Raw genomic sequence first — 27,659 nt, forward strand, 5'->3', positions numbered from 1 at the left:
TAGAACTGACCCTTACTAATGGACTGATGGACAGAAAGCTTATTTTAATAAATCAATTATTGTGATTTCATTTTCTTAAGCTCTTCGCGTTCTTTTCTCTGGAAATGGATTCTCTAAAATTTTCTCCTTGTGCTGAGTAAATTATTCCTTTTGGACCTACTGCCTGCTTCTGTTTCTGTTAAATTATACCACTCTGTCCTTTCTTCAGAGTTTTCTGGGGCATCTCTGCAGTTCTTCAGGATATGGCTGCCATCAACCACTAACAAATCACTTCTTTTTAGGGAAAGATGAGAAATCAAAGAAAAGGAGTGGAAAAAAAAAATAAAAAAGGACCGACCCACTTCCTGCGTTGCCTGCTGCTGCTTTCCTTTTCACCAGGAGAGGAGATGGAATGGGGGTGTGAACCAGAGGCTGCAGCTCCTCTTCCCTCCCGCTGATCAAGCTGCAGGCGTGACTGGGACTGAGCCAGTACAAGCCGGCTGTAAGTAGGGGTATAACCAACACAGGTAAATCAAATTGCTTTTGAAAGGCAGGGCCGCTGTGGCATTGTCTGTCCTGGAGAGTGGCTGGTAAGCTTATCAAAGTTGCTCATCCTCTCTTCCCCCTCCAAGGGGCTGCCTTCCCTGTCCGCAGCTGGGATGGCAAAGGGCAAGTTGGAAAGGCCAGGGAAAGCACCGTGTCCCTCTGTTTGCTCTTTGCGATAGGTTTGGACACCGAGGAATTTGCTGGCAAAAAAGCTCTGGGGAAGATGCCCCAGGACAGAGCCCATTCCAAAGCTGCGGTGGCTCTGCTGGCACCTGCCAGAGCCACCAGCCCCCGGTGTCCTGCAGCCTGTGCCTGTCCATGCTGGCACCTTTCTGGAACAGCCAGCCTGTCCTGGAGGGCAGGGCCAGAGCCAGGCTGGAGGGGTTTTCTCCATCACAGCCCTGTGAAGCCTCTTTTTGACACGAATTGATTCTGTATGGAGGTGCGGAGGAACATTCCGTGCTGCTCTGGAGGCAGGAAAGAGCAAGAAAAGTGGTTTTGTCACTCGAAGCTTTTATTGGGTAAGGGACAGTGGTCATGCACAGTCTTGTCTCCTGTGAGTGGATGGGAATTTTTCTGAAATGTGCCCCTATTTAGATACTTTGTATGGGAAGGGCAAGAAATACCACCGGCTAATCTGTTGCAAACAAATGATTTAACCACTTAACCAGCTTAACTCCTGGGTTTGAGCTGTCCAAACCGAGCCCCTCCTTCAATGCAGATCCTGCATAATTTGAGGAGATGGCTTACTGCTTCTTCCCTTCTTCTCAGGATTAAAAATCAAGAGAGAAATTAATCTTTTATCTCATTTGTTACTCTTGAGCATTGAGCAGATTTTCCTCAGAGCTGTTGGCACAAAGTGCATTTATAACATACAGCAGAAGTGAAATTGCAGGGCTCAGGCAAAATGCTTGTGTGCTGAATGGAAACACAGGCTGCAGCCTTGGAGCTGCAGTATGAGGGGGCTTCTCGTGCTCCACCTGTGCTTACTCTTCTTGAAATAAGCCAGAGCTGACTGGGCATTTGTTAATACATTGGGCAGAATGCTGCTACTCCATGAAGCTTTTATACTAAAAATTGTCTCCTGGTTTCAGTGTCAGCCCTTTTGCTTCCTCCTTGCCTTCATGAGAGTGTGGATGACATCGTATATCTTGATTTAATCAGCTGGAAAAGTGCCAAATAGCTCCCAAGGTGAAAAATAAGGTGCTTTTATCCTCCTGGCCATGTGTGCCGGAGTGGAATGATGGTCCTGTCATGTAATGAGCTGAGTCAGCATAGGGAATAAAAATTATATCCACCTTCAGACTGTCAGCCCTGTTATCCTTCTGCAGGCTGACACATTCACTGAGCTGGGCTGGCTCCTGTGTTGTGGCCTTTATGTGAGGCTGTGAAATAATGTGCTCGGGTTTTATGGTGCTCTGACTCATCCTCTGATTTTTTTCCCTCCTCTCTCCCAGGTCACATGAGAAGGGGCTGAACATACATGGTCTGTCTGTGGCTGCAGAGCTCAGATGTGTAAGTTTACCCACAGAGTGTTGCTGCTCTGGCATCAGCCCTGCTCTGTACCAGCCCTGCTCCCCAGGCCAGGAGCAGGAGCTGCAGCGTCCCTGTGGTGTCTTGGTGAGCAGAAAATGTGAGCCCAGGCTCTTCTGCTGGGGCAGAGCAAAGGAGAATCAGTGTCCCAGCTCTGGAAGGCAGAAAGTGTCCTTTAAGTCTGGCTTAGCATAAATCCTGGGCTAAGTTCTGCTTTTCTTGTGCTTTGTCTAGCATAAAAGAGGTTTCTCTCAGTTTAACAAGAGCCAAACCCATGTGGAGTGTTTACAGATCTGTACTGTCTCGCTGAGGCAGAGCTGCATTTTTTCTGCACCTATTCCATGCAACAAATTACTTGGAAAGCAGAGAGCTCAGGGAAGCACCTGCTGCCCTCACTTGCTGTTGCAGTGAGAGAAACCCAAGTGTCTTATGAGTCCTGCTAAGAAAATGACCTTCTGTAACTATTACATTAATCAATCTTTATAGTATGAAGCTCTATTATGTTTATGTGTATTAGTTCATATTGAAAACTGTAATGGAAAGAGGTATAGAAATTTTACTGGACACTTTGTTCATGCTTAAATAAAATAAGTTTAAGGACTTTTATTTTAAATAAAATAAGTTAAAGGAAGCCTAGAATGCCCATGAAGAATACAGGATACCTCTAGGCAGCCAAGGTAATGCCAGCATCCTCTAACACATCTCCCAGCTTTGTCTGGGATCAGAGGTAAGTAACTACAGCAAGACTGACTCCAGCAACATCTGGGTCATTAGGCACGCAGCACAAAAGCTGCAAAACTGTAGCTGCTTTGCCAAGTTTTGCTCTGATTAACAATCAGTTGTGTGGGTGTTGCTGATTAGTCAAATTGTGCTGTACACGGACATTTGATGGGTACAGAAACCCTGTGCAAAGCCACATTTAAGGTGCCCCAGTTTGGCTGGGATGCCTTTTGTGACAGTTTTCCTGGGTGCTCGAGTGGACAGGGATGATCCAGATTGCTGCTGGGATGCTGTGATGAGACCAGGGGCACCCCGAGCCCGCCCCGGGCACAAGGTACCGACACTCCCTCCCCATGGCCAGCGGCACAGTCCGGGCGGGGCCGGGGGAACAGCCCCCAGGAGCACCCCCAGAGTGCTGGGCAGTGTCACCTGTCGTGACACCTCAGTTCCCCACTCAGGGCAGTCCCGGGGCTGGCCGGGAGCCCGCTGGGCAGCGCCGTGCCGGTCTCAAATCTCCCCCCGGGCGGGATTTGAGAGCCCCGGAGCGCCTGTGCTGGCCTGGCTGTCGGGAGGGGCAGCGATGTGCTATCCCCTGGGAGCAGCCCGAGCTCTCCCGGCGCTGCCGATGTGCCCAGCCCCTCCGGCCGAGGCACCTGCCGGCCTCCTCACGTCACCAGGCTCCGGATATAAAGCGCAGGCGACAGAGCATCCCCAGCGCAGCTCCCCGAGACGCGCATCTTCAGGGAGAGAGCCACTCGCGGGAGGAGAGATGTTTTATTCGGGGATCCTGACAGAGCCGAGTAGGAAAGAAGTGGAGATCAGGGAAGCGGCGTCTCTCCGCCAGCAGAGGAGGATGAAGCAGGCGGTTCAGTTTATTCACAAGGATTCTGCAGATCTCCTCCCTCTGGACGGGCTGAAGAAGCTGGGCACTTCGAAAGATACTGTAAGGCTCTATTGTGTTTATTGGAAGGAGGCTTAAGAAGCTGGTAGGGCAGTGTCTTTCTTCACGCTGGTTTCTGTTAGGGGAAGTTGGTTGCGTGTGGAAACTGATTGTAAAAAAATGGGACTTTTTAATGTAAAAAGAAGGGAGTAGAAATAAGATGCTGGTTATAACCACAGTTGTTTCCTACTAGTAAGTACTTTTAGATACCTGGCACTCAGAGTTAATAGCATTTTTTTATTACTATTATTATTATTATTATTATTATTATTATTATTATTATTATTTTAATTTTTGCATGAAAATAGCATTCTGATTGCAGCACAAATTTCCTCTCTGGGTCAGAGTAAGTCAAAATGGCTTCATACAATGCATAGGTACACACACATGTTGGCCTGTGATCTATATATGCACACAACACATAATCATAAAGATTTGGTATAGTCACTGGTATTTCAAAATGTAAAACTGTCAAGATCATGCTTCAATAAAGGCTAATGCATGTATGGGGTTTTTAAACCAAAGAGACATAATTTTAGGTTTAAAATGTTTATGTATACAGTGATCCATGTGATCCTGTACTTGGTGTTATTCACCATGTCTGGGGGCTGGAGAGCATTTCTAAATACTGTAGAAATGTTTCAGCTTTCTCTACTGGGAAAAGATACTTCAATGTGAAATCCAAAGTTCTGACATAAGGGGTAAAATTTAGAAAACATATCTACCAGGGGAAGCTCCTTTAGTTTTTTTTGCCCAAGTGGTGAAAAAATCTTGCACTTTGTAAAACAATACTGTTTTTTTTTCCAATGCTTGATATAGGTTTTATTGAAAACCAAAGTCAATCTTTTTATTTTTAGTGTTTTGTTCTGTCAGAGCCTTCCTGCTCAGCAGGGTTAGGCTTGGCTCTGCCTGCCTGAGACAAGTGGAATGAGTTGGCTGTTCTCTGCAGTGCACATGGAGGTGATTTATTTTTGATATCCCAAGTGTTTTGCAATTGTAGGAAGTGAAGCTCCTGCCCAGGGTAAGGCTCAGAAGGGTCACCACTGAATTGCAGCTCTCCAGCAGGGAGCTGAAGTGCTTTTCAGGGAGGGATGGCATTATTACTATTATCAGCAGAGTGTAAATGACATTTTGCGGCTCTGTGACCCCCAGTGAGCAGGACTGAATCCCTGATGTGGGTTTTGCTCTGCCCAGATTAGAATCAACAGGTAGGAGGAGCCAGGGGCACTGAGCACTGAGGTCCTTTGCCCTGTACAGTGAGGATCAGGTTTTGTTCCAGTACCAGGGGCAGAGCATGGGGCTCCTTGACACTACTTTGGACACAGAGATGTCACTCGAGGTGCTCTCCCTGCTCCTGCACCATGGCTGCAGCATCACCCCTGCGGCACCCACAGCCCCTGCAGGGAGGATCTGCATGGGGGGATCTCCAGGGATGTGCCAAAGCCCTGGGGAGGGCCACAGCTCCCAATCCCCTCCAAGAACCAAAAGAAGGTGCAATGTGGCAGAGATGAGATGTCCATCTGGCTATTGTGGCTGGGTGGGTCTCTGGCTGGGGATGGGGGTAGAACCCAGCTGCTGTGGGCCACCCCACTGCAAAATCCCCCTTGTCCCTGCACCACAGTGAGGCTGATGGCACAGTGGGCACATGTGGCCAGGGCTCCCTTGGCTACAACCTCCTACCCCCATGGGGTGTGCAGGGAGGCTCCAGAGTGAGAGAACTGGCACATGCTCAGGCTGTTCCCACAGCCCCAGAGAAGATTCCGTGGATTTCAGAGATGTGTCCGTGGGTTGTGTTGCAGTGAAGCGACGCTGCCACACTCAGCCCTCACACAGCCAGGGTGGGAAAGGGCATTGCTGTGAGAGGACACACTGTGTGTCCTTACTGCCCTGGCTGCCTGGATGTCACAAGGGTTGTTCCCAGGAGGAGTGGGAGATTGTGCATCCCTGAGACTGGAGACCCTCCAAAATATGGGACTTCACTTTCATGTGTTTCCAAATTGAGAGGCCCATGCCCAGAGGGACTGAGCTGCATGATCAGGATGCCCAGGGCATCAGAGGTCTTGGCCCAAGGCATTTGCATGGCCTCCTTGTGAATAATCGTGCATCTCCTCACAAAGCAGCACGTTTTTGTGCCCAGAGCCGTGTGGCAGCTGTAGTGACGTGTGTGGAGGGGCTTCTGACGTGACCGGCGTTATTAACGCAGGGTTTCCTGCGGGGGTTTTCCAACAGCCTTGGCAGGAGCAGAGACGAGGGAACAGCTCCTCAGAGATGGCGACAGGTGGTGAGAACAGATCCTGTCTGTCACTGTGGCAGCTGGCAACAAGAATTCCAGTTCTGGGGAGAAATCCCCTTCCTTTTGGCTATGGTGCGGGGGGTACTGTGCACAGCGAAGCAGCAGCAGGTCACCAGGGTGGGTGTGCTGGTGTCCCCTGGTCTGTGTGTCATTGCTCAGCTCCTGGAGCAGCTCTCCTGGTGATGCTGTGCACAGGCAGGTCTGATAAATACTTGTAATCATCCATTTCAATGCTCTCGTCATTTCCAGTGGATTGTTCTGGCTCAGACCGAGCTCTAGCTCCTCTCTCCCTTTATGTACTCCACTCTGTCCAGTATGAGACCAAGCTATAGCAAAGTATACCCTGAATTTGGCAACTGTTGGGCTGGATGTAGAGAACAGAAATAGCTTCATTTTGATGCCCCTTCCCTCAATTATCCTCTTTTCTGAAGTCCAAAAAATTGGCACAAGGTGGTCTTTAGCTGTGATGTGGCTTCCTGACATGGCTCCCTTCCCAACCTGGGCAGGGTGTGCTGTCTCTTGCAGCTCCTCCTGGTCCTCTGACCCTTGCCTCTTGCCCTCAGTTTGGACCAGTTTGGAGCAGCTTGCTCTGGAACAGTTCCACATCATTTGACAACCTGGGAAACAGAGTTATAAATAGTACCAAAAGCAGCAACAACAACAAAAGCATTTTCTGTTTCCATCATGCCCTCAGACCTCCCCTGGGCACCCTCAGCACAACCCTGGGTGTCCTGTGGTGGTCCTGGCCACAGCTTCCCGTGGCTGGTGCAGCACTGGATGAGCTGCAGTGCGTTCAGGTGTCCCCACTTCCCTGCTGTGCATGCCCCAGAGCTTGGTGTGTCTTCCCTGAAATGCAAAAAGCTCTGATGTTGTGTGCACTGCTGTGCCCAGTGCTGCCTGGGCACACAGGGTGCAGGGGGCAGCTCTGCCCCACCTCATCACTCTAAGAGAGGGGCTGACAGCAGAGGATGCTGGTAGAACATGTGAATTTGGATGAAGGATGGGAAGAAGAGAGAGAAATTGATTATTTCTTGGGACTAACTCTGTTGATGCATTAAAAGTCCTTTTTTTTTCACCCCTACTGTCTAGGTACAGAAGAGAGGACAAACCTCCTGGGATGGGTTTGTGGGGGAGGGGAGCTGGTGTCTTCCCTGACTTTCATCTCCCAACTGAAATTGTTGATGGGTCTTGTTATCCCCAGATTTAGAAGCCAAATAGAGGGAAACCTGCCAGAGAAATGAATACTGCAAGCTGCAGCAATGCACTTGCTTATAAATCAGAGGGGAACAAAGCTGGGCAGAATTATTTGTGCTTTTGACAGACAGTGGTAAATAAGGCCAGCAGTAAATGATGTTTCCACACATTTTTTTAGGTTTTCACTGTGACATTTTTGGGGGGTCACAGGTTTTTGAAAATCTCGGTGTTGGAAATATCATATGAAAAAAATCCTGATTTGTATTTATTTGTATTTGTATATATAATAAGGAAAACTTTTTTTTTTTCTGATACAATGAAATGTAACATTCTATATTTTTATAAAATATTCAACAGTTTTTTGCAATGCAAAGGAATATTGTACCAGGTAATCTGGGTTCCTTCAAACACTGCCAGGTCCATGCTGGAGGGAGAACACAGCTGCCTTGCCCACTGCTGTCAGGAGGAGGTTTTCCTCTTCTCTCTTCCTCCCTCCCAGACACGGTCTGCTTGCAGTTTGCCAGCAAAATGTGCATTTGCAAGCATTCCCTGGCACATTATCCATTTACCAAGTACGTATCCATCACTTGAGTCATCTCCGTGACTAACATCCCTCTCTCTGTTGAACACAAGAGTCAGGGGAAATCCAAGTTAAAGCAAACTAATTAATAGCCTGAGACAGGATGGTGCTGCAGGGAACCTTTCCAGCCCCCTCTTGCGAGATTATTTCTGTATTGGAGCACAACACAAGGAATATTTGTTCCCCCTGAGGCAGGATTTGCTGTGGTTTTCAGAAGGGCAAGTGTCAACAAAAGACAACCCCATTTGTGCTGGTAACTTGTGTCCACTGAGTGATGGATTTTTTCCTTTTAGTGATGGATCTCATATAAGATTCATGAAAACCAGGGCTTGAGAAAATCCATGTATGCTACTGATTAACAACCCATAGAAGAACTTGCACTTCAAAAAAATTAAGTTGAATTCAATGGTAGATGACAGTGAAAATAGCAATGAGGAGTGTGCTGGAGATTGAGGCCAGGCAGTTCAGAAGAACACCCAGATTGTCCTGCATGATGCCATTCAGAAATTTCTCTTGGTCCTGCTGGAGTGGGGCTGGGCACAAGAAGGTGACCACCGTGTGACAGGCTGTCTTCTGGCCAGCTGGGTGAACTCCATCCATTCACTTCTACACTCCCCTTTCTTTTGTCGTTTTTAAATGATGGGAAGAATTAGTGTTCTGGCTGTGTTCCTGAGCTGCAGTCAAACATAAAAGGTGAAAAGGACATCCCACCCACTGTCAAAAAACCCTGGCTTGCATTTTTGCTCTGGTGAGGAGCACTGGAAGGGATCACAGTGCTGACTGCGCACCTACAGCTTCTGCCTCATACAAGGAGCCCTCACTTCCAAACTGATCTGCTTGTCCCTCCAAGCAGGGCCCAGTACCAGTGCAGCCACTCTGCCTGCCTTTAATCCAGTTCAGTAATACTGGTTTCTGCTGTTTGGCCTCACTGGGAAGGCAGCACAACATCAGACCTGATTCCTCCCCATCAGCAGGAGTTGCTGCCTGCACACAGGACACGCTCTGTAGCAGGTTGGTCAGACAAAGTGCCTGTAACCCAAAATGGCCATGAGATTTAATTTCAAGTAGCAGAAATCAGAGCAGTGGGAAGTGGGGATGCAAGGAGCTGACGTGTCCCAGTGACCACTGGTGCTGGCTGCAGCTGCCCCATCCCATCAGTCAGGTCCAGCTCCACCGCTCGCATTGTGCCCACAGTGGGATCTGAAGCGCCAGCGTGGCTGTGGTTATTTCAGGATGATGCCAGCTTGCATTAGACTTCTGTAAGTGGTGTTATTTAACATGCTGTGCACAAGGGTGGGCACTGGCCAACCTGGCAACCCGTGGCCCAAGGTTTTCAAAGTTGTCCTGACTCTGATATTCCCTTGGGATGAGGAGGTTTGCTGGTTCAGATGGCTCTGCAGACACACAGGCATGTTTAACATGAATGCAAAAATCTGGGAATAAGCCAGTAAAAATGTCTCACCATGGACAAATTAAAACCAGAAGGAAAGGCATTAATGGGGAGGGCAGATTAGCTGGGCAGAGAAATGAGCAGATAATCAGGCAGAGTCATTTCACCTCCAGCAGAGTGTGTGCATCCATCTGCGATGAACATTAAACATAAAAAGGCTTTTGGGATAGAGGTTGGAGGAGGTCTTGAGAGGCAACATGTTTCTCCTGGAGCAAATGGAAATGACAGAAAGAGAGAGGTGTTGGGAATTCTGAGATAATACCTACCTGCCTCAGACCAGCTTACCTCTTTCCTTCCTCTCCCTTTCTCCTTGTGGTATGGCACTCAGGATTGGTACCATTTAGCCACCCTTAGCAGGTAAATAAAAGTACAGGGGAAAGAGGACAGAGGCAGTTTTAGACGTTTTTTTATTCTTAGGTGGTGAATATCATTGGAAAAGTGATTTATTACATCCTGATTTTTCACATCACTACAGAATTCCCTTCATCTAGAGATGAAGGCAGTTATGGATGAAACACCAGCTTGAAAAGGCTGGACTCGTCTGGATTCCCACCTTGAATTTGAGTTTGGTAAAAGAAAGGCATCCCTCCAAGGTCTCAAAGGTTAATAGTTTGAAAGTATTATTCCCTTTTCAAAATAAATTTTCTTTAGTCAAAGACAGGTAAACCAGAACTAGCTACCTGTATAGCATACCTGTAGTTTGGGAATTAGGGAGAGTAAGACTTTAGGGCCTCCCTCCTGTGAGAGCACCACAGGCAGTCTGGTGACACAGGCCACTGTGTGTCTTTTCTCTGACTTTACCGTGTTCTTTCTTAAAGCAACCACATAACATCCTGCAGAAGCGCCTGATGGAGACAAATTTATCCAAGTTCCGAGGCAGCCGAGGCAGCTGGACTCCAAAGGGTGATCTCTCATCACAGACCAACAAGCTGAACCAAACCAAACTGGGCAGCTCGAGCAAAACAGAGGATGAAGAGCTCATAGCGGTGAGCTGCCAGGTAATAGTCCCTCCACAGCCTTTTGTGGGATTTTTTTTTTTCTGTAGATTTTATTTCCAACAATCTCAGGCTGTGCTCTTGTTCTCCGTGTTTCCCACTCAGGTTTGTGCTCCCACAGGACTGCCACAGCCTTGGGGATACACTCCCTCTGCAGCTCCAGGCTGCTGTGGCAGAGATGCCCACCTGGGAATCACAGAGAAAACTGGTCTGATGGATGTCTTCCCTTACACATCAGGGTGGAGGGGATAGCTAGGCTGGGGCAGCACGCTGAAATGCTGGCATGTAATTATCCATGGCAAGTCCTTTTGCTCACAGCCTGCTTGTTTTCCTCTAGTGCCACCTCTATTCTCTTTGCCCAAGGGTAATTTCACATTTCTCTTCCTTAGCCCCATGCTCATTTGTATTTCCCACTCTCCACAGTGTGTTCCTTCCTGCCTGGGGCTGCTCCATCTGCTCTCTGCAGGGGCAGATGAGCCAGGAAGGGCTCAGGACCGTACACACATCTGGGCGTGCAGGGGAGCAGGGATGATCTGGCATGAGAAGAGTTCATGGGCACCAGAGCTCCTGGACACTCTGGTGCTCATCCTGCATCCCACACATCATTTCCCATCCCTTCTTGCTCTTGCAGTGTGCGGGGAAGGAGCTGAAGGCCGTGGTGGACACCGGCTCACAGCACAACCTCATGTCGTCCGCCTGCCTGGACAGGCTGGGGTAAATATCCAGCTGGATTTCTGTTCTGCAGGAGCATGGAACCCAGCAGCACAGGCAGTGTCCTGGGGCTGGGCCTTTGCTCGTGTCAGTGATGGTCATTCTGAAGAAGGGAGTGCCTTGGGTTGTGACTGGGCAAGCCCCTGACCCTCCTGTTACAACCAAATCCTGTCCCAATGCTAAGAGACAGGGAGATGGAATAGAAAGCCACTGGTACCATCCTATTCACCAGAGGGAATCCCTTCAGACGGAATTTTTTCACTGCCTGCTTGTCATTCAGTGCTTCATGAAACAGCTGAACTTTCCCCAGAATTTTGTGTCCCCAGGGCAGGCGTGGGGCTGCAGCCCAGCCCAGCTCTGCAGGCTCCCGTGGCAGGGCAGGGACCAGGCTGCTCCACATGCCCCCAAACAGTGGCTGTAGCTCTGCTGGCCCAGCACCCAGTGTAAAGAAGCTGTGTGCATGAATGTTCTCAGAACTGTGTGCCTGATGCTGCTCCCAATTACAAATTTCTCCTGGTTAAAGGGAAAGAAAATGTATTTATGGATTATTAAAGAGGTGACTGACAGCCATTTGCAGCAAAACTCTCATCTCTCCTGTGAGCATCAGCTCACAGGATATCAAGGAGGCTTTGTCACGTTGTTCCCATGGAATCATTACTTTTTGCAGCTATCTTGCAGCAATTATGAAAGAAAAAAATTTGCACCTGCTCACTGAGCACTACTGCAAGGCCCTGAATGAATGGTGCCTGTTGCTGTGCTAACATTAATTACTTTGCACAATAGTGCTTAGTGGCTGGAAGGTGGCTGTGCTTACGACAACCGTGTCACAATCTGTGGAGCAGCTCAGCCAAGCTTAGGATGGCCACACGATGGCATTTGGAGGGATTTCATGCTCTGGGACAGCTCCTCTGCTCCCTGTGTTTCTCACATGTGTCTGGTGCAGTTCTTGCAGTGCTGCCCTGCTGCAGCAGCCCTGTTCTTCACAGAGCACTGAAGAAAGAGGCCAGAGCCTGTTTCTGCTGCCCAGGTCTCACAGGATTTGGTGCCTCAAAGCAGCACTTGTGTGTCTGATGCTCAGGCTCAATTCTTCCCTTCTTTTTCAAAAACTTTTTGTGTCTTGTCATGATGCCAGTCACTCCCTCCCCCTCACACCGAGGAAAGCAGTGGAGAAGGCTCACGGGTTGCCAGTATGAGAAATCCCCTGTGGAACTGTAGGAGGTGCAGGAGGTGGCCAAGGAATTCATAAACTTCTGATTGACAGGTTCCTACTGATTTTTAAGGCCAGACTCCAAGGAGGCAGCAGAGGGGATCCAGCTCTTTTTCCCCCGTTACCCCTCCCAGCAATGCCCACCTCACTCCTGGAACCTCTGAGGGCTCTCCCAGGACAGATGGACAGACAGACACACACACACATGCACTGCTGCAATGCGGCTCAGCAGAAAGGTGCCTCAAAGAGCTGAAAATTGATATGGCTTTTATCCAAGGGAGAGATCAGTGCCTCAAAAAGCCTTTCCATTAGATTCTTGTTCAGTTTAAAAGAGAAACTGAAGCTAAATAATTAATTAGTATTGCCAAGCTGGTTCAAAGGGTGTAGATAGAAGCTGTACTTGAGGTATCTCTGACATCCTTTTTTCTTTTCTTTGGGCTGAATGTGATTGATCTGTCCTCATTTCCTCTGAACAAACCCAGCAGCAGCAGCACCTAACAAACTGACAAACACAGACTGGGCTGCCCCAGATGTAATCCATGTTTAGCATGGAGAAAAGGGGACTCAGAGGGTACCTTTTTGATCTCTACAACCACCTGGAAGGAGGCTTGAGTGAGGTGAAGAGCGACAGAACCAGAGGAAATTGTCTCAGGTTGTGACACGTGAGGTTTGGGTAACAGGAAAAATTTCTTCACTGAAAGGATGGTCAGGCCTGGGAACAAGCTGCTTAGCGAAGTGGTGGCACAGAAGTGTTCCCAATGGGTGTGGGTGTGGCATCTGGGGACACAGGTTAGTGGTGACCTTGGCAGAGCTGGGTCAACAGTTGGACTCGGTGACCTTAAAAGTCTGTTCCAACCTCATCATTTCTGTGATTCCATGGGGACACAGTGTCAACTCCACTTGTGGAAGCTGAAGTGAGCTAACCCTTCCTTACACTGCATAACCCTTCCCCACTCTGCATTAGAAGCAATTTTGTGTTCCCCAAGCCTCAAGAAAATGTAGGAAGAAGATTCCTGGGGTAAAGCCCAAAAGGCAGTACAGAGCTGTGCTTGGGGCAGCCCTGGGCTGCGTTGTGGGTCATGCTGTGGTCTGATGTGGGTGTGGGCTGCTGGCTGCCTGCAGAGCACCCACAGAGAACCTGCCAGGGAAGCAGCTTGCCAGCAGCAGTGTGGTAAATGAGCAAGCTAAGAGTGCCCCAGGTGTAAGCACCCTCCAAACACCATTTGCTCCTTGCTGGAACAGCCAAGCCACGGCCATGTGATGTTAGGAGAGTTTTCAATGCCCACAGGTTAAAGGAGCATCTCAAAGCACTCCCTGTTGAAGATGAGATGGTTTCACTGCCAAACAAGGTGAAAGCCATTGGCCAGATCGAGTGTCTGTCCCTCACAGTGGGAGCGGTCCCCGTGGAGTGCGCTGCCCTCGTCGTGGGTGAGTGTAGAACCCTCTGGTCCTTCCCTGTGGGCTGGGGTCTACTTCCTCCTACCCCAACAGGAAAAACAAAGCTCTAGGAAGATGTTAAAATTAAAACAGAGTAAGTTCTTGTTTGGCCCCCCAGAGGGAAGGGGGAGGATGTGTTCAGCAAGCTTGGCTTTGCCATGCTGATGGAGCAACCGCTGCATCTCCCTGCAGGCACATTCACCTGCCCTCCTGTGCCCTCCTGTTCTCCTCTGGAGCCAGTCCCTTTATAAACAGGGCTTGGTTTAGCAGAACAACCACAAAGGGAGGAAGGATGGAGTCACTGACAAAAAGCCCAGGAGGGAATTTTAAATGTATAAATCTGAATTGTCCTGTTTTTTCAGAAGACAACGAGCAACCCTTTTCCTTTGGGCTGCAGACACTGAAGTCTCTAAAGGTAGGAGTTTTCCAGCAGCAGGATGCTTACCTGTGCTGACAGAGGAGCTGGGACCACTCTCATTTACAGATTTCCCTCTTAACATTTATTCTCTGCAGTGTGTCATAAACATGGAGAAGCACCACCTCGTTCTGGGGCAGATGGACAGGGAAGAAATCCCATTTGTGAGCATTGACAGTGCTGAGGCAGGAGAGCAGTAAGTAGTCTGGGGAGGTGAGCTGCATGTGCATCCCTCAGCCTGCTGGCAGTGCCCCCTGGCAGGGCCACACAGGAGCTGCCAGGACCCTTTGCTGGAGGAGAGTGAGAGGTCAATGGCCCCAGCAGAAATTGTTTTCATCAGCTCATCAAATTTTGAAACGGAGTCCCTGGACTTTTTGGCAGCCTTTGTCAACTTTTACTGCTTTTTTTTCCCTAGTAAACATTGTACATCAAAGCGGGTGTCTGACAAGACATGCACAGGGGAATGCCTTAGGAAATGTACTTTTTGGAGGTCACTAAGAAGACTCCTTGAGGCCTGCTTTGACAGTGTTCGCAAACAAACCTTTGTCTGGAAAATATTTATGAAGCAAGGCCAACAAACCCACATGAATGTTTGAGAGAGAGATCCTGTCTGGAGATAATGGTGTTGCCACTTCTCCCTGCATTACCCCAGCAGCCCTCCTGCCAGCTCTTCCTGGTGTCCCAGATTTTTCCAGCCTTATCTCCCTAAAGAAAGATAAATATGTGCTGTATCTTTCAAATGTGTGTAGCTGTGGTGGCTGGCTCTGCAGGCAGGCAGGCAGGGTAAACCCCCTCCTCCCAGGCACTGCATGGGGCTCTTTCTTGCTGAGTGCTGTGAATAAGAGATATATCACTGATTCCTGCCTCTGACTCACGAAACCGGCGGGCACCGAGTGCCTGACGGGGGTTTGCACTTCTGTGCCTTCGCAGGCAGCACTTGTGGTTGCTCAGCGATGAGCAACCTAAAAAACGTTTGCTCACCGCTCAAGAAAGCGTGTCTGGTGGCTGATGTAGGTCAGCATCTTCTTCAGCTGCACATTCCGACCAGCCCCGGGGGTTTGTGGTGTCCCGCAGCCCCCTGCAGCTCAAACCGGCCGTGCTGGGAACTGCCGAGCTCCAGGAGCCTGGGAGGGAGCAGGGAAGCAGGGGAAGGAGCGCACCTCCCTCAGCTGGCTGTATCCATGGGCATCGGGGGGATGCAGGGGGGATGGATGGGCTAGCGGGCGGTCAGGATGGGAGCGCAGGTGCCCCTGCTCCTTGCCCAGCTCACCTGCCTGCCCAGTGTGGGACAGCTGATGGCCCTGGGTGCAGAGTGTGAGCCCAGGGACAGCACTGTGGGGGACACAAGACCCCTGGCTGGTTTCCCTGTCTCCTTTGAAACAGAGATGCGAGAGACGCAGCGTGGTTCTGTCGCCGCTGCAGTGATAAATTATTTCTTAGTACTGCTTTCAAGCCCAAATTATGCTGCTTTTTTTTTTCCTCCCCCCACCATGAGGAATGCCTGTTTTACTAAATGTCTTTTCCTTCCACTTTCAGCAGTTTGGAGGCATAAAGAGGAGTTGAAACGCCATCCCCACACAAGAGCTTGATATCAAAGAAATCCTGTGCAGCTGTTCCAGATGAAACAGCAATGCGCTGCTTTGAAAACATTTATACTAGGCTACAGCTTGAGTAGAGCTAAATGAAATCCTGTTTGTAGCCAGTAATTTAGAGATATTGTCATGTTTATCTATGGGTTTTGAGAAACAAACTTATTGTGCTTATTTTCTGGACTTTTCTATATAGTGTCCTCTTTATTACAAACAGTTGGGAAAACCTTATGAATTTCTTCTGATGATAAAAATACTTTTTATAGTGGCCTCGTATGAGTAATTGTACTTAGCTGTGATTAGAGGCTATCAGAATGAGATTTTTATTAATGATTTTTCCAGGGGCTAAGCATTTATATTCACTTAATTGATATTGCCACATTCAAATGGCCATTACCAGGAAGTTACTTCGAGTGAAATAACAATGTTAATACCACCTAGGAATTATAGCTCATCCTGTTAGCATAGTATTGTTGCCATGTAATTAGGGATGCAGCTGCTGGCCTGATGAGAAAGAGCAATTGCAGAATTATTAATGGGTTACAGGCTTCTCTGCAGTGGCGTGGCAGAAGCACAGGAACAGGGTTTGGGAAGGCTCCCAGAGTGGGGTTGGCACCAGGACAGAGGCTCGAAACCCTCTGAGGAGGGATCCTCTGGGCAAGTCTTGGCTGCCTTCCTATGGGGTAGTCAAGTAAATCAACCATTACACTGGCCCAAAAAGCAACAAAAAGCACAGAAGTGTGTTGTGTGGAGAGCAGCAGATGCAGTGCCCGGGGTTGCCCCTGCCACCAGGACCTGTGCCCACCCCTGCCCACCCAGCACCCAGCCTGAAGCCCCTGCAGCGCCCAGGCCACACCTGGTGCAGGTTACTGACTCCAGCTGCACTTCAGTGCTGCTGCCAGAAATGCCATATTTTTTATACCTGTCTACAGATTGCTTGGGTTCTTAAATACAACCCTTGATGACCCTCAGGGGAGGTGGGAGTTTTTGCCAGGACAAGCTTTCTGTTTGGTTTCACTGTCCTGGAGCAGCAGGGTTGCTACTTCCCGTGCCACATGATATTGCCTGGGGGAGCCTGGCCTCACACAAACTCAGATTTTCATGTTTTCAAAACCTAACGAGAATTAATTGCTGGGATCTGCTTGAAGAGGCATCTTTAAAATTCAGAATAACATGTGTGGTGTTGTGCATCTGCTGATGGCCAGTCCTGCTGCAGCTGGATCCTTAAGGGGTCAGGTTGTGCTGCAGGAGTCAGGCAGCTCTGACTTAGCAAAAGCACTTTGGCCCTGGCATCAATGGCAAGCACCAGCAGCATTCCTGCTTCAGAAGCCTCTTGGGTGGTTGTGGGTGAGAATCAGAAAGTTTGGTCACCTCATGGCCATTGGCAGCCAGGCTCTTGGCAGCTGATCCAGTGTGTGCCCACCTCTGCCATCCCATGCCTGCCACAGCATCTCGGCTGGAGCTTTATCTCCTGCAGTGGGTTTGGACTTCTTTTCAATATTGGGTACATCCAGCAAACCTGAACTATCTGTATTTTGAGCTATTTTCTATTTTGGTGATAAGCTTCAGTGCTTTCTCTACATACAGTATTTTATATAACACAGTTATAAATATATATATATTTACAGGGTTGGGCTGCCCAGGGTAGTCCCACTGATGTGTTGTAGAAATATTTCACTAAATATGAAATATATTTGATTATTTTATATCCTATGAGTTTGGTATTTTGGTACTTTTTTCTTTCTGTGCCTATTACTGTGTTAAATGTCAAATTAAATCTAAATAAAGTTACACTATTATTGCTGTTTATTTGCTTGTATGCTTGATATGATTTTTATTTTTTTTTTCAGTGCATGTCTCTTTTAGGAAAAGGGTTTTGTTTCACTCTTAAGCCTGTTGGGGCTCTACAGTGCTTTTGGAAATGCTGTTGGGAACTGAGAGAGAGCAGCATTTGTGATGAATTAACCATGGCAGGCTAAATGGCACACAGCACTTGGGCTAAAAGGTGACCACTTGAAATCCCAACCTTCTGTCAGCATGGCTCTCCCTCCCGAGGGAGGTATGGGATCTATGAGATCCTGCTGTTTCGAGGTTTACCCTTTGGAAAGCTGTTTTGGTGTTACCTTGCTGGGGCACTGCCAGTGCAGGTTGGGTGTGAGAGTCCTTGGCAAACTCTGGAAAGCTGGGAGAAGAAAGCAGCCAGAACATGAGAGGAACGAGTGCTATAGCTGTGTGACCACAGGCAGAGGTCAGGGTCTTCCCCAAAGCTTTGAATCTGAATTTAGGGAGTTCCTGTCTCTGCCTGGATGGGCTTTAGGATGCTTCAGCAGTAGTTGAGCTCTGTCTCACTGATGAGGAATTATCCTTTCACCCACTCCAAGTCCCCAGCAAAAACCTTTGGTGGAGCAGCAATACTCCACGCCCAGTGAAATTGGCTCTCGTCAATGCTGGGCTGGCATTTTCTCTGAGCATGGAAAGAAACCAGGCTCCAGCAATAAAATGGAGAAAAAAATTAGAAGAATCAATGTACAGGCAAAAATAACATCTTGTGCTTCCTGGAGCTGCTACAGGTTTCTGGATTGTATTTGTGATGCTAGAGAGCAGAGTGCCAGCACACACAAATAGAAAATCAATGGGCAAAATTCCATCCCTTCTGCATGCTGGGGCTAGCCCTGGAGCTGGTGGCCCTTCAGAGGTGGCTTCTGTGAGCAGCATAAGACAGGACAGCTGCTATAGGGGCCAGGCACTGACCTCAGTCCAGAGGGATTACAGAATAGGGGAAATAATATCAGATCTTTGTGTCAAGCACTTGCATGCTCACAGGGGTAAAGGGTACAGCAGTTGAGTGCTGCAGAGCAGCTCCACAAGCCCTGGGTGCTCCTCTCCAGCACAAGTGTGTCCCTGTGCCCCTTTGGCAACCCCTCCCTGACAGGGGTTTGCAGGAAGGCCTTGTAACCGAGGGACCTGCTGCCTCTTGGCAGGTGCTGGGAGCAGAGAAGAGGGCAGTGCCTGCAGCCATGTGGGATGAGGAGGACTCATGAGATAAAGAAAGCTGTGAGAGGACATTGCCTCTGGGGTGAGAGAGGGTTTTGTTGAATGTTTTATTCAGCTGGTTAATGCCGTCATGCTGCACACAAACATCTCACAGGCAGAGGGCAAGGACAACCCCCTTCCCAAGCAGCCTCAGGGAAAGTGAGCCAGCTGTTCCTTGGTCAAAGCACTGTCCCTTGTGCTCATGTGGCCAGCAGAGTGTGGTGGGATGAAATGCCTTTGCTCCCTCCAAGACCACGTCTTTTTGGTCACGTCTAAAGCCGAGATAAAGCACTCAAAGAAGAAGACATTAAACAGAACCCTGGTGAACCCACTGCAGACCTTCAAAAGCTGGTGGAACATTGAGGATCTTGATGCTTGGGCCCTTGCAATTAAGATGGCCCATGTGGGCAAGGCATCAACACTCGGTGAAAGTTTCAGAGACCTGAAGATCTGGTGGAGAGTGGCTGTCAGGCTCCCAATTCATGCCTGTACTTACTGTAAAGGCCATGTGGGCAGGCAGCAGCAGAGAAGACCCTCTGAGAGCACCTCTGAGAGTGGGGCTCACCCCACAACCCTCCACCTCCTTCCACCACATTTGCTGCTTAAGTTCTTCTGGGCTGGCCACTCTGCAGTGGAAAGTCAGAGGCCTTTGCCAGGAGCAGCCCTACAGCCATCACTCACATGCATTTTGGGTCCTGCTGAGACCCACCAACATTTGTTCATCACTTCTACCAACAGAGCAGCTGATGAGATGAGACCTGCTGGGGTGTCTCTTCACAGTTATCTCCAGGGTAATCTGTTATCTAATAGCTCTCCAGGGAGGTCCTTTTTACAGGCTTTTCTATTACTGATGATGAAGTGATGCTCAACATGTTGTGAAAACAAATCTAATTCTTATGTCTCAGAAGCAAATAACTTGATGACTTATTTCTATATAAACATATGTCTTGGGGCTGTATATTGCTGGGTTTATTTTATGGGACAAACATCAGCTGAGGTCTGTATTGCTTTCCCACCTGCTGCTTAATAGATGGAGGTGAAGTATCAGGTTTCCATTAACTGAAAGTGTGCTCCTTTTCCTAAACTGAGATTCCTCTTTTTTTTCTCTTTTCCATGAGCTCTGCGCTGCTGGCAGTAGCTCAGCCATGTGCTGGCCTCCTCCTCCTCTGTTAACAAGCACACAGCTGAGGAAAGGCTGCAGGCTCTGGAGATGACACTGCAGGTATCAGTGACATTTCACCAGAGATAGCTTTGCTGCAAAGGCGATTGATTTAATGATTTTGTTACTAGAGTGGTGCTGCAACCACTTCCCCGGGATGAGATTTCATCACTCCCAAAATGGGTATGAAGACAGTCGACAACCCAAAAATAGGAGTTTAGGAATAACAGGAAGCCACGGCAGCAGGAGAATTAGCTGGGGGGAAGCTGCGGGGACCTTCTCTCGGCTTTTTGGCTGCGGTCGGATGGATGCCCGGGGCTCGTGGCTGCCCCCGCAGGGAGACGCGGTTGGATCCTCCAGAAAAGCGCCTCGGCTCGCACAAGGAATAGTGGTGTAAAGTTAGGTGCTTGTGAAACATCAACCCGCCCAGTACCCAGAAACAGGTGGGGGATCTGCAGAAGGTGGGGAGCTCTTAATGCTGCTCCAGCCGCCTGTGTTCCCCCCGACAGTGCCAGGGCCAGCACTGATCTACTGCTCACCACCACTCACCATCACTCTCTTTCTCGGAGAGAAACAACCTCCTCCCTCCAGTGGAGCTACTGCAGCTGAGGAAACCCCTACCTGGCGCTCTGAGCTGCCGCTGGTTTGTATCGCCTGTGGAGCTGCCAGACCCTGTGCTGTGGTACCCAGCTGCTGGAGCTTGGCTCGGGAGGAGCGCAGGGACCGCGGGCTGCGCTGTCCCCGGGCTCGGGCTGGCAGCATCTCGGTGCCAGATGCTCCTATCAAGGGATGAAGCACTAAGAGAGGACTGACAGGAAGATTGGGGAGGGAGACCAGGACCCAACCACCTAAAAATTCTCTCTGCTGTAAGGGGGAGGTAGGCAGGGTCAAGTACCTCTGTTACCTGCAACACAGGGATGCACAGCTGGCCATGGAATTTTCCAGGTGTTGCCAGCTGGGAAGCATCTCAACGGCAATGCTGGCAAAGGCAGCATTGAAAAATACTGCATAAGGGATGGAGCAATATTGAGATCTGTGACCTCAGTGAGAAAACCAATATATTTTAAGGTGTTGCTATAAATCTCAGTCCTCTGTTCCTCCACAAACAAGATCACATGGAGTGATCAGGAGAGGGATCAGCCTCTTGACAGATGCAAAACATACTGAGTCATGGAGAACAGGGGCAAAGAGAAACTGTGCAACACCAGACAGCGCTGGCAAGTCATTTGAAAATAAAAACATAATTCAGAGTTAATCATTGGGTCTTTCCTAGATCGCAAATCAAAAAAACATTTCAAAATCCCTGGGTGGAAGACAAAGGCTGGGACAAGTGAGTTGCAGCCCAGTGACCTGGTTTTATCCAGGCCAGTAGAGATCAGGACACATGAAAAATGATCAGGACTTTGCCACTAGCCTTTTTGATTGCTGGTGGAGAAGTAGAATACTCATAACTGGGCAAAATGTAGCTTGGAGCTGGTGTAACAAAGAAACAACTGGGCCTCAACAGTGCAGTCATATGAGAATCCAGTGAAGTGGCTCTGCTGTGAGAGGTGCCCTGGGAAGGCTGTTCAGCCTTCTGGTTTGGCAGGCTTAGAGAGGAAATCTGTGGATTTTAAGCTCCTACTCACAGAGAGCTTCTCTGCTGAAAGCATCGTGATACTTCTTGGTTTAGACTTCAATGGCATTTTTTCAGATTGACTTTTAAGGCTAACAGAAGGGGAAATGGGCTCTAGTTCCTTCAGGAGACATCAGTGTATTTTTAAAAACAAGTTATGCATGAGGACTAATTAACTTGGCATTTACAGCTTAGCATTATCCTGGTTAAATTTGCTCCAACTGAGACCACGTTTTGTTGCAAGAAAGCTTCTGCCTGGCATTTCCTTCCTTCCTCCTGCTGCTTCCTATGCTGAGGTATTGAGGTCACAAGCCACCTTCCAATGTCCTGTCCAGTGACTTCCAATGAAGTAGTGAGTAGAGTGAAGATCTCAGGCTTAGCTCTGAGGGCTGAGACGTATCTCAGTGGGGACATATCTCTTCTGGTCCTGGACAATGTTCTAAATGCTAGAGAGTGCCTGCTGGGTTAACCTGTACCTATCCAGAGAGCATCTGAGCACAGTGGCAGCTGCAAAAAAGCCACATGGAGAAAGCTCTAGTACAATGAATCACTGTAGTCTGTACAAAGAGAGTTAATAGGATGCTCTCATTCAAAAATTGTATTAGAAGACACTGATGACAATGAACCCACAGCAGTTGCTCTCCCTGCACTTCCACTCTCTGCCATCCCAAATCAAGTTAAGGTGATCTAGATGCACCTCTTATTGCTTCAGGAGAAAAATATGTCTTGTTTGTTCCTGGGGGTCTCAGGTAAGTAATGCAGCAGAGGGCAGGCTCAGCGAAGGCACAGCCCCATCCCTGGCACTGCAAACTGCCACATCTGCAGGGAGGTCACTGAATCAATCCCAAAGGTCAGTTCCCAAGGCCCAGCTTCAGGAGAGAAGCTCTCAGGACTCTGACAGGATGAAGGGACAATGTGCACCAGTCTGAAGACTGGTTTGTGGGATGGCTGCAGGTCTACATCACTATGTGCTCATGTGCAAACACAAACCCTGAGTTTCTTTCACTCTTTTAGATTCTTTTCTCTTGATTTTTAAGCCTGAACTGACAAATCTTTGACTAACAAGGTCAGTTATTCATCTTCCCCATAATTCCCACAATACAAAACTATAAACATAAGTGGTGGTGGTGGGTAAACAACCAGATCCAAAGGACACAAACACAAATCCCAAACAAAACTCAATTGTTGTAAAGCTCAGAAGCTCTAACCAGGGGTCCAGTGTGTTAAACACAATACAAATTGAATGGACTTGGTGTCCAGCTTTTGAGCTGACGAGTTAAAATTAGGGCAACTTGGACAACGAAAAAGAAAGGTGGGATGGCAAAAGGAAGGACATGAGGCTTTAGTAGAATTAACTGTGTGCTAAAATAATCCTTAGGAGACTGGTATTAGTAACCAACTCTCCTGACAACTCCTCTGCATGAAATGTGCTGCTTACCTATCACAGCTGTATTTAGGTGTAGAAGCAGCCTCCCAGGGAGCACTGCTCAGAATGGAGTGTCTCCAGGTAAGTCCCACTCCATGGGAGGAAAAGCAAGGCTGTGTATTTAGTGGAACCACCTGCATGCATTTATTGGCCACCCCTCTGATCCTGGCTGCTCAGCACTGCTAAGCCACAGGCTGGCCCAAATGATTTTTAAGAAAGCTTCCCAACTCTCTCTGTAAAAGGCCCCAAATTTTAATCTTTTAATTGATGCAGCAAATCTCTTTTCTGTCCTTGAGCTGAGAGAAGTGGGTACTCTTGTCAGGCAGAGAACAACCAGAAGCACATCTCAGAAGCACATGATGTACTGAACTCTCTGGAGACTGCTAATGATGTTTGATTAATTTTCATTATCAGTGTGAGCAAGCTTTGAGCTCTCTCTGCATCTGTCTTATTTAGATTTGTCTTTTCTTTCTTAGTTAAATAGCAGCTTCTACAGTGATCTAATTGCTCCTTAGCACCTGCTTGAAGCTGTCCAAGTTAAGGATGGACATTGTGTAATTTGCAGTACACGTGATTTGGTCTTTAAGGCCCAGCTCAAATAAAATGGAATAGCAAATGAGCCAGTAATTGAGTTAAGTGGAAGGTACCATGCAGGCTGATGCTGGGGTCACAGAAGTGCTTGGGCTGAACAGCACTGACAATGGAACAAATCAAAATACACATGTTGTGGTCACCCAGCAGCAGGATGAACAGCGGACATCCTGAGTTCAATAACCCACAGAATGCTTTCTGCCTACCAGGGCAACTGGCTCTTGCAGTGGATTTTATTCTGAGGATTTGCTGTGCTGCAGAACTCCTCAGTTAGGGGCCAATGGGTTCAGGTGCTGCAAGTGCCCAGGATGGGTTATGTGCTGTCACCTATGGGCCTGTTACCATTCTCAGGTACAGTGCAGGGAGCCCCTGTCACTCACACCTCCCAAAACCTGTCCTGGGTAAGGCCATGGCCATGTCAGGACAGAGAAATTCCCAGCCACAGAGCTGTTCATGTCTCAGAAAGGAGAGAACCATATCAGCATTCAGCTGCAAGCTCCTCTTGGTCCTGGAGGAGTCCTGGTAAGGATCTCAGCCATTTTTTGGTTACCAAGCCTAATTTTGATTCCCTTCTAGCCAGATTACAACATGCACCCATTGAGGAAATACTGAGCAATTGGGAGTGGTACAGCCAAAACCACCGACTGAACTCTCAGTCTACATATTAAAAACTAAGAATCTGTACAGGAAAAAAGTTTTTAAAAAAAATTAAAAAATCATCCTCTACCTCACTCTAGCATTACACTGGACTGGCAGGCAGGAAAACTTACCCTGCTTTCCTCCACTGCCATTCAGCTTCAATGCCCTGAACTCATCTTTATGCTCCATATTTCTCATCTGCTCCTACTCATTTTGCCTGAAGAACTGCTGGCTTGATCAGTCTCAAGGCTTTGCTCATGGAAATACAGCTTTTGAAGGACTGGCAGGACAAGGCACACCCCCAAGAAAAGCAGATTGTTTTCTCTAGAACATTACTCCAAGCAATTATTTGCCATCTTCTACATGAAATCAGGAGTTACTTGAAGTGCTGTTAGGTATTAATTCACTTCAGCATACAATGAAGAAAAGAATATAGTCCTGGAGCCAACCCTCAAGTCATTCCTGATTACATTACCAACATGCAGCATGAATGGCAAACCAAACTCAGCCATTCTCCTAGTGTCTGGGTGCTGGAGAGCTTAATACCTCTGCTCTGACGATCAAAACACCGCTATTTCAAACAGATCTTTCTTCCCTGGGAAAGGCTTTTTGGTAATTAAAGGAAGAGGCTTTGTCTGGGTTGAAAGTCGGAGCCTGGGCACGCTGTCAGGTGCGATGAGGCAGTCAGGGGGAAGCTGGCAGGAGCTGCTTTGCAGGATGTTGTCATGGGAACAGAGCAAGTAGGGCATTCGCTGCTCCGCATCCTCCGCACAAACGCTGGCAGCGCGGTGCCACAAAATCGATGCTGTTCGCAGCACTGGCACAGCCAGCTCTCAGAGCAGAGATTGAATCTGAATGAAAGGCAAAGGCCAGAATCTCCCTTTGTGTGGAAGTGGTGTCACTCCTGATTTGAGTGCAGGACTTTATGCCGTATTTGTGCCAGCGAATCTGGCATCCACAGTGGTTAACGGCAGCAGACAAAGGGTTAATCTTGGTCAGCAAGTACATCACCATGCTGGGCAAGCTCAGAATATAAAATGTTGCCATAGTGTCAATATTTGTGGTCATCTGAAGTATCAGACTCACCTTGCACAATGCTGTCTTTGAATACAGCTTATTTTCTCTGTGCAGGTCTATGCATGTGGAATTGTTGGAATTTTCTTTATAAGAAATATTTTGTGTGATACTGTGGTTGCTAGGGAAAAACAATGGTAGTGAATGGTTTCCTGGATAAAGAAGAATACAGAGATTCCTGCTCTTTCAATTATTAGGAATATGTATCTAAAAGGAAAAGAATACTTGGTTTGCACCACAGAGACCTGTGGAAGTAGAACTAAATGCAATAGGTAAAAAAAAAATCTGATAAAGGTTGAAAACGCTAACAGAAAAGAAGAGCAAAATGCAATTCATTGCCTCCAAGCTTTCATTTTGCTTTGCCCAGGTCTGCAGGCAAAGTAAATATCTCCTAATTAAAGCAGGCATCTGCAGAGGAACTGCATTGCTGCTGCTGACCCAGGCCAGCAAGGTGCTGAGTGAACACTCCTCATTTCCTATCCATGCTGAAGTGTGAATGAGGGGCCCGCAGCCATCCAGGGCTTGCTTGATATGTGCTTTGGAAAAGTGACCAAAATAGCAGGCAAGGGAAGAAAATGGAGCCAGTGCATGGAGGGGTTCCCAGTTTGCTTGCTGAGGTCATTGAAAGCCCCTCTGCTTAGCAACAAGTTTGAGGCAAGTAATGATAAACTTTGCCACAAAAATGCTTGGAGTTGTATCATAAACATAATCTCACCTTGCCTTTAACCTCTCTCTCCCTCGCTATGGTGTTTCCATGCAGGCTGCAGCAGAGATTGGAGCAAAATGGCTGGCACTGGATAGAGCACATTCTGGATTCATAGTGACTTTACTTTTAGTGCTGATCCCTTTGAATATAAAACAGGAAAAATAAATGTATCAGAGTAATCCTTGTGGATTACTCTGTATGAGGGAGAAACCGTGGTTCCTTTTTTTGGGCATGTTTGCCTCTGTGCCTCTAGCAAAAACTCTCTGGCTTAGAACAAGGAGCAGCAAAGTGTGTGGAGCAGCACTGACCTTGTCTCCCCCATGAGCAATACATGCAGGGCATCTGAGGTCTTGCTGGGTCAGGGCTGGCAGTGGCTATTTATAAATTTTGGATTAAACAAACAAATGCAGAAGCTGCTCTTCATGCTGCAAGGGATGAAGCCAGAGCTGAGGACTTAGAGATTGTGGTTAAAGAGCTGAAGTCCCTGTCCCACCTACAAGCTGCTGTTCCTCATATTTGCAGCACTTGTCCTTTGCTAAAGGAAGGGACATGCAGCAGGGATTGCATTGATAAGAGCATGACACACGTCACAAATGGAACCCATACACAGAGCAGGGCATGTTCCCCATGTATGTGATGTGGGGACTCAGCTGCTGCAGTGTGTGAGAGCCCTGACTGACCTTGCATTAGCAGAGAGGGACCTTGAACTCTTACAGCCTGCAGAAAAGTCAGGAGTGGATTCACTGAGACAGAAAGATAAAATAAATGCACAGCTCTTTCAGCACTTCCCTCCATTTGCTTCATATCATAAATATCAATACAGATACAGAAATACAGAGGTAAACAGTTTTCCCAGCTTGCCCTTTCCATATGCATGCATTTCTGCTGTGAAAGGCTTTATGTAACTCCTGACAGCAGATTGCAAAATAATGCCTCAGTTATGGAAGGAAGCCACGAGCCATTACATTGCATTACTGTAATGTAATGGGTCCTTGAGATGAACCAGATTTGGAGAGCTTGTTTTTATTTTAAACCTTGAACCCCATGCAGCCCACTGGTATTGATTTCTCTTTGTATTCTCCAGAGATCAAGGACCACGAGGCCAGAACAGCAGCTAGACCGGAACTGAGCCACTGGGGTTTTGGCCCCAAACAGAAATTACTGAGACAAAACTGTGCTGTTTGTTCAAAGGGAAGCAATACCAGTGACAGAACTTATTCAGATGGATGCTGATGACCAATCTACTGAAAGGTGAATTTCTCATTAGCCTAGAGCAAGTGACATTGTAATTATCTCTTCCTATGTTTCTTTGCTAAGTAAAAGCTGCTGTTACAACAAGTGCTGCCATCATTCTAATTTTTTTTTTAACTGAACGTAGGGAATAGACAAAAAAAGAATCTGCATTTATTTTGTTTTTCTTCTGTGCAAATGTCACACCACTTTCATGTTGGCAATAAGTGCAGAAGTGCTGATTCAATCACTTATATACATAATCCCCTCAGATTTTTCTTTTCTATCATTGTTGATAATGAAAAGATTTTCTCAGCTGGGAAAACAAAGGGAAGCAGGCAAGTTCTGAATGTGAATAGGCTGAAATAACATAAAAAGATGGCAATCTGCATTAGTAAAAATCATCATAATGTGGATGATTTAAATGATGGTAAATAGCTTCTATCCCTACCTGCCCTGAGGAACATCTACCCTGTGACAGCTCAGTTGCAGCATGTGAAGCTGCCCTACACCTGTTTGACACAGCACAGCACTGTCCATTGTAATTACCACAGAGTATAAAGGTACTTTGCAGAAAAAAGCTTTTAAAATACCCAT

General features: G+C 47.8%; 1 protein-coding gene across 2 annotated transcripts; it reads left to right on the plus strand.

Annotated features, from left to right (window-relative positions):
• Nucleotides 1–242: 242 nt before the first annotated feature.
• NRIP3 (nuclear receptor interacting protein 3) lies at nt 243–17,398 on the plus strand. Of its 2 annotated transcripts, XM_015632147.3 has the most exons (8): nt 243–481; nt 1,983–3,721; nt 10,054–10,233; nt 10,862–10,944; nt 13,437–13,576; nt 13,948–14,000; nt 14,099–14,196; nt 15,540–17,398. In XM_015632147.3, the coding sequence occupies exons 2-8, from the start codon at nt 3,002–3,004 to the stop codon at nt 15,550–15,552; spliced, it is 1,287 nt and encodes a 428-aa protein (XP_015487633.3). In that variant the 5' UTR covers nt 243–481; nt 1,983–3,001; the 3' UTR covers nt 15,553–17,398. The 2 variants fall into 2 exon arrangements, with proteins under 2 accessions (XP_015487633.3, XP_015487632.2); XM_015632146.3 differs by lacking the exon at nt 243–481 and having other exon boundaries at nt 3,286–3,721; nt 15,537–17,398.
• The last annotated feature ends 10,261 nt before the right edge of the window (nt 17,399–27,659 follow it).

Source organism: Parus major, chromosome 5 (assembly GCF_001522545.3).
Source record: "Parus major isolate Abel chromosome 5, Parus_major1.1, whole genome shotgun sequence".
NCBI lineage: Eukaryota > Metazoa > Chordata > Aves > Passeriformes > Paridae > Parus > Parus major.